Below are 12,472 nucleotides of genomic sequence, written 5' to 3' on the forward strand. Positions count from 1 at the left end.
CTGCCAAAGCGCCCTGAGTATTGATTGGAGTCGGAAATATATGTTGGCAAGTAGGGATATCTACAACTACAGAATCCCATACATAAGGAGGATCAGCTATATTTTCTTTCTTTCTTTCTTTTTGGTGAGGATTCATCCTGAGCTAATCTATTGCCAATCTTCCTCTTTCTTTTCGCTTGAGGAAGATTAGCCCTGCCTAACATCTGTGCCAGTCTTCCCCTACTTTGTATGTGGAATGCCTCCACAGCGTGGCTGATGAGTGGAGTAGATCTGTGCCCGGGATCTGAACCTGGAGAACCTGGGCTGCTGAAGTGGAGCATGCATAACTTTAGCCACTAAGCCACATGGCTGGCCCTTGGCTGTATTTTCTAATTTTGTTCCATGTTAAACTTATGATTTTTAAAAGTGGAAGCACAATACAAGGTTCCAGAAAATTAAATTACAGTATAATTTGGAAGGCAAAGTGAGACTTTTAAAATAAATAGAAAGCATTTTAAAACGGTATATTCTCTTTTATGCATATATACTTGGGTATGGCTAGACTAGTGATACAACAGGTATTTAAAAGAGGGAAGAGTGCTGGCAGAGAGAGAAGAGGTAGGACTGTTGGGTTATGTTCATTAATTATAAGACCTCCATGGATAAATCCGAAGCAACTGAAGACAGGTTAAAAACAGGTAGCTGTGAATACTGAAAGGATTTACTGTGATCTTTTATCAGAAAGACTGCTATCACCTCCAAAAGCATGTGTTTTAAGAGAGTAGAGAAATATGTTGAATTAACATGTATGGTTTAACTTAAATGTATAAATTTAGGGGAGGAATTGAAAGATCTTGTTTGCTTATTTGCCTTTCTCAACCCAGCTTTGGCTTTTCTTACTTATACACACGTGAACACAGACACAAATGTAGCTCCAAGTTGTAGATATACAGGATTTTCAAGTAAAATTCTCAAAAATGCTTTCTGTTGTAGGAACAGCAGCAGTATTGGTATCGACAACACCTGCTTAGTTTGCAGCAGAGGACAAAAGTGCATTTGCCGGGGCACAAAAAGGGTCCTGTTGTAGCAAAGGATGCACCCGAGCCAGTAAAAGAAGAAGTTACGGTACCTGCCACCAGTCAAGTACCAGAACCCCCTCCGTCTGAGGAGCCCCCGTTACCACCTCCTAATGAGGAGGTAGCACCTCCTCTCCCACCCGAAGAACCCCAGGTAACCATAAAATTAATTGTTGGTGTTTATTAAATTATTCAGCTTTTTTCCTGATTCATTTATATACACCTTTGTCATAAATGGATATATTTTTTCATGTTTTAAGAACATGGAAAATTCCGTTTATGGAATAATCAGACGCATGCCTTACCATGTTTAGAAAAGGCATTTTTTCATGGTTTAAGTGAGAGTGAAGAATTAGACACTCCTCTAAATTGAGTATAAGCACTAAAGGGATGCCAGGGTGTTTTCATATTGGCACTTCAAGGCGATAGTTAAGAGCTTCAGTTTGTATTGTCAGACTGCCCAGGCCGTAATCCAGGGACTGCCACTTGTTGGTAGTGACTCTCAGCAGCTTAGTTAATCATTCTGTGCTTCAATTTCCTCATTGCAAATTGGGTATATTCAAATAGCTATCTCATAGAGCTGTTGAAGCATTAAATGTGATAATCCTTGTCGCTTAGTATACTGACTGCACAAGGAAAGTTCTCACATTGGTCCAAAGGTCATTGTTCCCCCAAGAGCCTTATGTGGAAACTATTGAACCATAGTGATTACACTGTAGTCCATTGGTGGAAAGTGAATAAGAAAGAGATTTCTCATAGAGTGAAAAGGATAGTAACTGTAGATTACTTTGTCGGGGAAATAGTGTCCTGTTTAGGAAGAGTGAGATTTGTTAGTCCAGTGAAGACTATGGAATTAACAAACTCCTTTGTATTAGTATCCATGATCAAAGTATAAATAAAGCTAGATATGTTATCTAAATATAGAATACCTTTTCTCAACCAGCCAGAGTTGTAGGAATTCTGGATTTTATAATACAAAACAGTACTTCATATAAAATATTCAGTTTCTTATTAATTTGGTTGCTGTTTTATGACTTGCATAAAAATGTATCTTCTCTTTTATCTTTAGTCTGAGGACCCAGAAGAAGATGCCAGATTAAAGCAGTTGCAGGCTGCAGCAGCACACTGGCAGCAGCACCAGCAACATCGAGTCGGCTTCCAGTATCAGGGAATAATGCAGAAGCACACTCAGTTACAGCAGATCTTGCAGCAGTACCAGCAGATTATACAGCAGCCACCACATATACAGGCGAGTGCTTCTTCAGCTGACTCATGGGAAGTTGCCCCAAGATGTTTAAAGAATTTGTTATTACTGGAAGAGATTTAAGTGAGAAGAGGAAGGATATCAAATGTTGACAATTAAATGTTTTGCAATGTTTCCCACATTACCTGGGGGCTTGGGAAGTGTGGTATTGTGGAAAGGCTCTTGGGGAGAGGCAGGTATAGTGGAGTCTTCTGATCATGTCAGCCTAGGCAGATGTTAGATACCGCTGCTAAGGGATTTAAGAACCAGGGATTCTTATGTAGCTTCGAGTTAACCTATGTTTTAACTACAGACCACTACAGTAACAGACAAGGAAAAATCCACTAAAAAGATCAAAGCAACCACCACAAAATACCTAAGCAAATACACCATAAAAGATGAAATGACTTAAATACTTCTTTGTCTTCTATCTTTGAGATATAGACTTGTGTCTATATATCTATAATAATAGATCATTTTTTAAGTTCGTAAAATGATCCATAGTTAAAAGCTTGAAAAATACTTATTGCTGAGATAGGTATTTGCTTTAGTGTTTGGTTGATTTTTTTCAACTCCGTGATAACTTTCATAAATAAGTCAAAGGAAGAAAGAAGAATGATCATTGTTAAAAGGATTTAACAAGCTTATCCTTAGCCTCCCGAATTCTTTAGTGTTTTAGTGTCCCACGACTTCAAATGCCCTTGATTCATTAATATTTTAACTTATGATTCTCTTATATGAATGTCTTGAAATAATTTTTATCCCTTTATTTGTAGACCATGTCTGTAGATGTGCAGCTGCGGCATTATGAGATGCAGCAGCAACAGTTTCAACATCTCTACCAAGAATGGGAGAGAGAGTTTCAGCTGTGGGAGGAACAGCTCCATTCTTATCCTCATAAAGATCAGCTTCAGGAGTATGAGAAACAGTGGAAAACATGGCAGGGACATATGAAAGCCACTCAGAACTATCTCCAGGAGAAAGTCAATTCATTTCAGAACATGAAGAACCAGTATATGGGGAACATGTCTATGCCACCTCCTTTTGTTCCATATTCTCAGATGCCTCCACCTCTACCAACAATGCCCCCTCCGGTATTGCCTCCATCATTGCCACCACCAGTGATGCCCCCTGCCCTACCTGCTTCAGTGCCACCACCTGGCATGCCCCCACCTGTGATGCCACCTTCCCTACCAACCTCTGTGCCCCCACCTGTGATGCCTCCATCTCTCTCTTCAACAGGGCCACCACCAGTTCTTCCCCCACCTTCCCTCTCTTCTGCAGGGCCACCACCAGTTCTTCCCCCACCATCTCTGTCTTCAACGGCACCTCCACCTGTCTTGCCCCTCCCACCATTGTCTTCAGCCACACCTCCTCCAGGAATACCTCCCCCTGGGGTTCCACAGGGGATGCCTCCTCAGTTAACAACAGCCCCAGTTCCACCAGCCTCTGGTTCTCAGAGCTCACAAGTTCCAGAGAAACCTAGACCAGCACTGCTTCCCACTCCTGTGTCTTTTGGTTCAGCCCCACCCTCCACTTACCATCCTCCATTGCAGTCAGCTATTGGCCCATCAGAACAAGTGAATTCTAAAGCTCCTATGAGCAAATCTGCTCTGCCATACGGTTCATTGTCATCTGAGCAAGGACTTGGGGAGTCTTCGGCTGCTCCGTCTCAGCCAATCACTGCAGTCAAGGACATGCCAGTGAGGTCAGGTGGACTGCTTCCAGATCCTCCTAGAAGCAGTTACTTGGAAGGTCCAAGAGGCCCAAGGTAGGTCTGCCTTTTTTTGGTTTGGTTTGGCTTTTTTGTTGATTTAGGCTGAGTAGGCCTTGATGGTATAAAAACCTTCATTTATACAATTTTTATATTCTCTTTATACTTCTAATTTGTGTACATTCCTGGTATACAGTTAATAATGTTAGTGTTGTTCACTTATTAGACATGACGTAATGAAATCTAGAAATGGTAACGTGGCCCATTTCTTTAATGTGACTGCTTTTATGCTCTATGTAGAGATCATAGTCCAGGATAAATGTAGTGTTTTAGAGTAACACTTATCAATTTCTTACTGACTTTTCAGCTTCAAAAGTGATATTTATTAAATTTATTTATCATTTTTTGCTTTTCGTTTATTTGACAAATAACTGAATTGGTAACTTCTCTTTGTTACATAATATACTATCTGTTGGAGATAAAGATGAATAAGCCAATATTCTAATAAAATAAGGCAGTGAAATTTAATGTAAGGGTAAATAGGACTTTTATTTTATCCATTTGTTCAGCAAACATTTATGAAGTTCCCGCTCTGTGCTTACAGCAGTGAATATAATACAAAATCTCTGCCCCCGTGGAGCTTAAATATCCTTTATATTTTCCTCAATTTGGGAGGTGTTTTTCTTTTGTCTGAACCACCTTTTTATTTAGAAAAGCACACAGAAAAATTTACTAGTATTTCTAAAGTTTTTCTCTTTACCTTTTAAAAAGTGTTAAATTCATTTTTCCAAGTTTGTAAAAGTATATTTTTCTTCCCAGGTTGACCTAAATAATAATTTTGCTATAGAAAAACATTTTCAATCAGATTTTTTTCCAATTGAAAACTGTAGTAGAATACTCTATAAAACATTAAGACAGTGCAGAAAACTAGTTGAAAAAAGTAAAAGTCACCTAATTCCACCATCTGGAGATAATTTTTAAAATATATGTCATAAAAATGGGATCATACTGAGTATATTGTCTTACAACTTGCTTTTTCCACTTATCAGTACATTGCTTAGTTTTCCACCTCAGTGTCAATGGATCTACATCATTTTTAATTTAAACTTAATTTCAGCATTTGAAAACAAAATATCTTTTATTTGTTCCTCAAGTTTATAATTCTGAAAACTACATGGCACAAAACTCCATCCACAGTCAAAGCTAATTAATTAGAGGCAATTGACATGAATTCCTCTGGGTACCAGAAGCCTTGCCAGAGGCCTTCCATGCATTATTTCATAAAGTCTTCTCAGCAACCTGTGAACTTGGCAGGTTCACACCCTCCATTTACTCCTTACAAACTGGGACTGAGAGGACTGGGTAACGTTCTCAGGATCATGTAACTGGGGGAGTAGAACCTGAGTTCATTCCCAGTGAGAGCTGAGTCCACAGGGTCCTCAGAGCAAAAGAACTAAGTAAGCACTGTATTTAATGTCATGATTCAATGATATTCAGTTATACTGTCAGTGATTACAAATACATTTGTAGTCTTGATTTATTTGGCATGTGTGTATTTTCTTGATTTGAATTCCTACTTATCTCCTGGATGGAGCATTGCATTTTAGATCTGGTGACTAATTTGCTATCAGAGAAGTACATTCTTAACACTTCATGAAACATAGATTTTCTGCTCCCCTTTTTTCTATCGTGTTAATGTTTTCTCTCTTTTGCCTACCAAATCTTGACTTTGTAAGTTTAGGTCCTATTTACAGTTCTTTCTTGCCTCAACGTACAGTTAATAACTTCAATGTTAGGAGGCTCTTGGCAGCTATCTGGTGCAGTATCCCCGCTACAGCAACTCACATTTGTGGTGCATTTTAGTTTGTCATCCTGGGTCTTTCACATACTACCTTATTTGTTCTGCTCAGTGATCTCATGAGGTAAATAGATAAGGGAAGCTGAGATTTGGAGAGGTGATAAATAAATTGCCACGGATGACATAGCTATTAAATGGTTGAGGTAGGATTAGAATCCGAGGCCTTCTAATTCACTTTCAAGTCAGTTGTACTTCTTGTGACAAGCATTTGATGGACTCTGCTTGAACATTGGCACTGTGATAAGGAACGCTGCCGTGTAAGATGTTGACAATTCTCTACCAAAGTTTGTTTCTTACATTGAACCTAAATATGTTGCTGTAACTTCTACCTGTTGATTCTACATCTGCCTCTGTGGTGCAACACATGATGAGTTATCCTATCCTTGTTCTTCAGAGTGTTCCTACAGTTATTTAAAGATCACCCTCTAGTCTCCCTGACCCTGCCTTACCCACTCTGCTCTGCCATCACATAAACTCAGATTCTTTTCTTTTCACACTAACATTGGTGCTAGCCTCTTCTTGCTGTACTTCTTACTGTCCTTTGAAGGGCCTTTGGTTTGTGATTCTCCTTCAGAATGAACACTTACTTCAGATGCAGAGGACCGCAGACCTCTTACCAACTTCGTTATGAGTAACATGTTTATATGGCCGAACAAATTGCTTTTTTTGGGTCAGCACTCTCAGAGTACTGACTGATGTTGAGCTTAAGATCAGTTTGACTTCTCAGGTCTTTTTCACGTTAGCTGTTATTAAGCTAAGTCTCTCTCATCCCGAACTTGTGCAGTTGTGTTTTGTTTTTTTCTTTTTCTAAGACTTTATCTTTACATTTCATCTAATTAGGTTTAGGCCAACATTCTAGTCTGCTGAAATCTTGATGAATGTTGGTTACATTGTTTTAGGTGTGAGATATCCCTCCCTAGCTTTTTCACCTGCAGCTTTGATAAGGGTGGCTTTTTTTGGTCCTGGAATTAGATCCTGCTCACATTCTCTACCTTGTTTTAAAAAAAAAAATCTCACTATGTCATTGCCATTTCTATTACTCTTCTATTTCTTTTGCTCACTTAGTGCATATAAAGTGTAGTGTGTGACTATGCCCAGGCATAGTTCTTTTTTCTCTCTTGTAACTAGGTAAAAAAAATATCAGTGGGAAGCTGGTTAGTAAGTGAAAGAGACTGAGGAAAGAATAATCCACACTGTTAAGGAAGCTTGTGAATTTCTTTTATTAGTTGAATTCAGGTTTTGCTATAAACACATAACTGATATGGTAAGCCACTCTGTTTTTTAAAAAAAGCTGTGTAGAAAAACAAGAATTGAGAACACAGATAACTGATTTACCAGTAGCACACTATTAAAATACTGTAAATTACTTTGAGCTTTTGAAAAATCCAGATTTAGGCTGCTTTCTAAAAGCTGTGAAGGTTTCCAAAAAGTCAAATGACATAACTGCATCACGTGTAAATAGCATACCACATTGTTGAGTGTCTAGGGCAGCTGTTTTAAACTGTGTGTATGTGTATTATTGGATTCCTCAAGTCTTCTAGGAGACTACTGCTGCTCCCATGCACTGTCTTGTCAGTGGATGTTGGTTTCCCAGAAGCTTTTATTTTTCAGTAATAAAACTTACTTATTGAAGGGTAACATACAGAGATGTGCACAATCGGAAGTGTATAGCTTAGTGAATTTTCACAAAGTAGGCACAACCATATTATCACTACTCAGATCAACAAATAGGAATTACTGGTGTCTGAGAAGTCCCCCTCACACTCCTTCCCATTTTCCCTCACCCCGAGGATAACCACTGTACCAACTTTTTACACCACAGATTAGTTTTGCCTATTTTTGAACTTTATTTAAATGGAATCATACTCTATGTACCCTTTTGAGTCGGGCATCTTTCACTTGACATTATATTGTTAGATCCATCCATGTTGTGTAAAGCTGTAGTTTGTTCATTGTCATTCCTGTACAATGTTTCATTGTATGACTATGTCTCAATCTGTTTATCTATTCTACTGTTGATGGTCATTTAAGTTTTTTTGGTTATTATGAAAAACATTGCTATGTGTCTTTTGGTGCTATATATCCCTTTAGATACATGCATTTGTGTGTGTGTGTGTGTGTGTGTGTGTATTTAATTTTGTTTAGATATATACCAAAGATTGGAATTGCGTGATCTTAGGGTATGTATATGTTCTGGTTGATAGATGTTGTAAAACAGTTTTCCAGAGTGGTTGTGTCACTTTACACTCTCACCAGCAGTGTTTCTGTGTTCTTGTTTTTTGTATCCTCACCAACACTTGGTGTTGTTAAATTTTTAAGCTTGAGCAATCTTGGTAGATGTCTAGTGGTATTGTAATATGGCTTTAATTTATACTTCCCTGATGATGAATGAGGTTGTCTTCCTTTCCATTTGATTATTGTTCAGTCGGATTTCATCTTTTATGAGATGCTGATTCAGGTTTTTTCCCTGTTTTTCTATTGGGTTATGTTTTTTTCTTACTGATTTGTAGAGTAGGAGTTCTTTGTATATACACTAGATATATCAATTCTTTGTCCATTACATGTCTAGATTGTCTTGACTGTTTCTCACTCTTCAGTACTTTCTGCTTTCTTATCCCTCAGTATACCAGAAAAGTAGTCTTCACCATTTACCATCCAGGTCCAATGGACCTTTTTTATTTTTTAAATTTTACAGTAACTTTACAAATAATTTACAGAAGTAAGAATAAAGGGATAGTGAAAAACAGCTTATGAGATGCTTTAATAAAAATTTTAAAAGAGTAATGCTCTTTGCATCAAGTACATTTTGGCACACAAACATCATAAAAGGTGAAATAAATCTGTCACAAATACTTTTAGCAAAGCAGAATGGTCCAGGTTCTTGCCACAAAATATTATGTGATAAGTCCTTTCTGTTTAATAACTAAGTGGATGGCAATACCACATTTTCTTTCTGTCCATAGAAATATATTGTTCACTCATCGAATCTTGAGTTTAAGAATATTCATCTGGGATGTTATCATCTGAGGACTCATAGTTGGAGATTTCACGTACATAATCAGTTTCACATCTTTATTGGACCTTAGAGTGCTGCTGTCTCTGCATTTATCTTTTGATTCATGTAACAATTTTGACACAACAGCTTTGTCACTTTTCTTTTCTTTGTCATTATAATCAGGAAATGACAATTTCTGAATTCTCAATTGCACCTAGTGAAGCCTGAAAGCAGGCTGCAATATTCTGGGCAATGCAAGGGGAGCGGGGGTGAAGCTGACTTCACCTTTGTTCCATCCTTCTAGGCAGTCATCATTCTTTGGTTCTCTTTGTATTTTAGTCTTCTTTAGCTTATAGTTGGTGATAATTGATAAGTAATGAGTAATAATGAATTCTAGGATAAAGAAATCACAGTGTTTCAAGATATAGAAAAAAAATCACTAAAATCCCATAATGTCTTAGATTTATGAAAGGATCTAATGGACCCATATGGTAATTGCAAGATAATATGTTTTGTTCTGTATTTAAAAAGGTAAATTTTCTCTTTGTTCTTGGGAAGGCCTGTAAAAAAAAGTCATGAACTATCAATCCTTACAAATAGATCTGTTTAAAAAACCAGCAACTCCAAAACAGTAATTGGATGCAGTGAACCCAGATAAACCCCAAGGGTTAATGATGTCTTTTGATTAATAGAAATCCTTGATTTTAATTTAGTAGTACAGTTTCTTGATCTTTTCCTTTATGGTTAGTGCTTTTTTGTGTCCTGTTTAAGAAATCTTTGTTTAGTCTAAGGCTGTAAATACATTATCCTATTTTATCTTCTATCTTTTATTATTTTATCTTTTATTTTTAAATCAACAATCCATATAGAAATGAGTGTTTTTGTTAATGTATGGTATGAGGTGGGGGTCAAAGTTCCTTTTCTGTATGGCTATGCACTTGACCCCAGAACAATTTATTGAAAAAACTCATGCTTTCCTTACTAGTTTGCAGGGTCTCCTTTACCATAGGCCAAGTGACTATATGTTTAGATGTTTTACTGGCCTTTATTCCTTTGGTTTGTCTGTTCTTGCATCAGTGTCATACTGTTTTAATTATCGTAGCTTTATGGTAAATCTTGAGATCTCTTAGTGCAAGTCCTCCAGTTCTGTGTTTTTACATCAGAGGTTCGCAAACTTTTTCTGTGAAGGGACAGATGGTAAATATTTCTAGGGTTCGTGGGCCATATTTTGTTGCTGTCAAATATTTTTCTTTCTTTCTTTTCCTTTCCTTTTTTCACCTTTAAAAATGTAAAAAATCAGGGCTGGCCCCGTGGCCAAGTGGTTAACTTTGCACTCTCTGCTTCGGCGGCCCAGGATCTCACTGACTTGGATTCCGGGCGCAGACATGGCACCGCTCATCAGGCCATGCTGAGGCAGTGTCCCACATAGCACAACCAGAGGCACTTGCAACTAGAATATGCAACTATGTACTGGGGGGGCTTTGGGGAGAAGGGGGAAAAAAAAGGAAGATTGGCAACAGATGTTAGCTCAGGTGCCAATCTTTAAAAGAAAGAAAAATGTATTAAAATAATTCTTTAAAAAAAAAAGTAAAAAATCACTCTTAACTGGATTTGGCCTATGGGCCAGTTTGCTGACCCCTGGTCTAGATTGTTTGACTGTTCTTGGTTCTTTCTATTTCCCATGTGATGCTTAGAATCAGCTTACTAGTTTTCAAAAATCTACTCGAATTTTGATGAGCATTACATAGAATCTACTGACCAGTTTGAGGAAGAATTGACATCTTTATAATATCAAGGCTTCTGTCACATCCACTTTTGTGTGTGTGTGTGTGTGGTGAGGAAGATTGGTCCTGAGCTAACATCTGTTGTCAGTCTTCCTGTTTTTCCTTGAGGAAGATTGTCCCTGAGGTAACATCCATGCCAATCTTCCTCTATTTTCTACGTGGGATGCATGACATGATGAGAGGTTTCTAGTTCCACACGTGGGATCTGAACCCATGAACCCCAGACCACTGAGGTGGAGCACGTGAACTTAACCACTATGCTACTGGACCAGCCCCATCACATCCACTTTTTGATTGGTTTTAGGGTTGGAATTGTGGGCGTTTTCTGTTTTGTAGCTGTCTTATTAGGATCAGCAAGGGACTGTGAACACTATGATTTTCTTTCAGCTTCCATTTGTCATGGTTGTTCCTGTTTATAGTGATTACTTCTCTTTGGGGGTTTTGATTTTAGGCTCTTGGTTATACATATTGGAAAACAGGCATTATTTCACATGAAAACTAAAAGGGCAGGAATTTGGTTCCAGAATTTAATGTCTTGTAATTCCCATGATCTGCGGGTTTGAGGATGTTTATGTAAATATTATGATAATCAGACATTACTTTGTTTAAAGGTATTTGTATTTCTGCATATCCTGTAAGTTTTTATACCAAATTTGGAGTATATTTTTTACATCAAATTTGGAAATTTTTATACCTAGGTCTAATGGTTTCATACCTACTTTTAGGGTTTTTATTTTTTAGAGGTTTATGAAATACTTAGCTGTACAAATAAAAATGTTCTGAATATTTAAATAGCAAATACTTGTTTACTTTTCTTTTCATCTAACCAATGTGCAATGCATGTGTTTATATATGATTGTATTTAGTGAATATATACTATGTTTGTACTTATTGCAAATACATGTTTTTATATGTTAAAAAGGTCGTAGTATTTCACTGTATTGATGTAAAGATGGCTTATTTTTGTACATATTTTTAATATGAGTATCTTAATATATTTACTCCAAAGATCTGAAAGCTCTTTACTTTTATAAATCAAAAAGGTTTTGATAGTCTAACATTTTGTAACATTCTTGAACTTTGAAAATTTGAAAGTACAGTATTGATAAATATAAGTGCCATTTATATGTAGTGTTGAAAGTATATTTCAATTCATTTAACATTTTCTGACCCCCACAATAAAAATAAAATGATGACTCTTGGCTGTTGATCAGCAATTTAATCTGAAAGCAAAGCACCCTCCCCTTTCATGATGACTGCATATTACACGTGCAGGCGTGAGGCCTGCAGTAATGTGTTCATTACTTTTTACAACCTTTCCGCCATGTTCTCTTATCCTTACTTATTTGCACACCTTTTAGTATCTCCTGCTTCCTTTATCCTTTCCTCTTGTCTTTACGCATGTGCTTCTCTTTGTCTGGAATCCCTTTCTTGTCATTTTTTGCTTTACTAATTCCTATTTTTCCTGCCCCAGGAGTGGCACTTGAATAATTATATATTGAGATTCTTCAGTGAGTCAAACACGGGATACCTCAGTAAGCAAGAACAGCATGTCCCATATTTATCAAATTCTGTTCTAGTTGTTGATTTACTTGTCTCAGTCTTCCTATGGACTGTGAACTCCTTGAGGCTAGGCATCAGTTTATTTCCAGCACTAATAGTACTTGACAATTAGTAGGTGCTCCGTAAGTGTTGCTTATGCCAGATGTCTCGGTTACAGATAAAATTCTCAAGGCATTCACAATTTAGTTAGGAAGGCAGTGTATTCATATTCACAATTTGATTATAATACCAGATAGCATGACAAGGACTCTTACTGACTC

At 37.3% G+C, this 12,472-nt stretch overlaps 1 protein-coding gene across 2 annotated transcripts in view; it reads left to right on the forward strand.

Moving 5' to 3' along the window:
• The window catches only part of YLPM1 (YLP motif containing 1), a 61,560-nt gene that overhangs the window by 9,319 nt on the left and 39,769 nt on the right, over nt 1-12,472 (forward strand). For both annotated transcript variants that reach the window (XR_011432231.1, XM_001491003.7), the window contains exons 2-4: nt 973-1,209; nt 2,125-2,304; nt 3,075-4,069. Coding sequence is in view for 1 of the 2 variants with exons in the window: in XM_001491003.7 (XP_001491053.1) it covers nt 973-1,209; nt 2,125-2,304; nt 3,075-4,069 (1,412 nt within the window). In the remaining variant the exon portion in view is untranslated. The remainder of the gene's footprint in view (nt 1-972; nt 1,210-2,124; nt 2,305-3,074; nt 4,070-12,472) is intronic.

The sequence above is a fragment of the Equus caballus genome, chromosome 24, assembly GCF_041296265.1.
Source record: "Equus caballus isolate H_3958 breed thoroughbred chromosome 24, TB-T2T, whole genome shotgun sequence".
Lineage (NCBI taxonomy): Eukaryota > Metazoa > Chordata > Mammalia > Perissodactyla > Equidae > Equus > Equus caballus.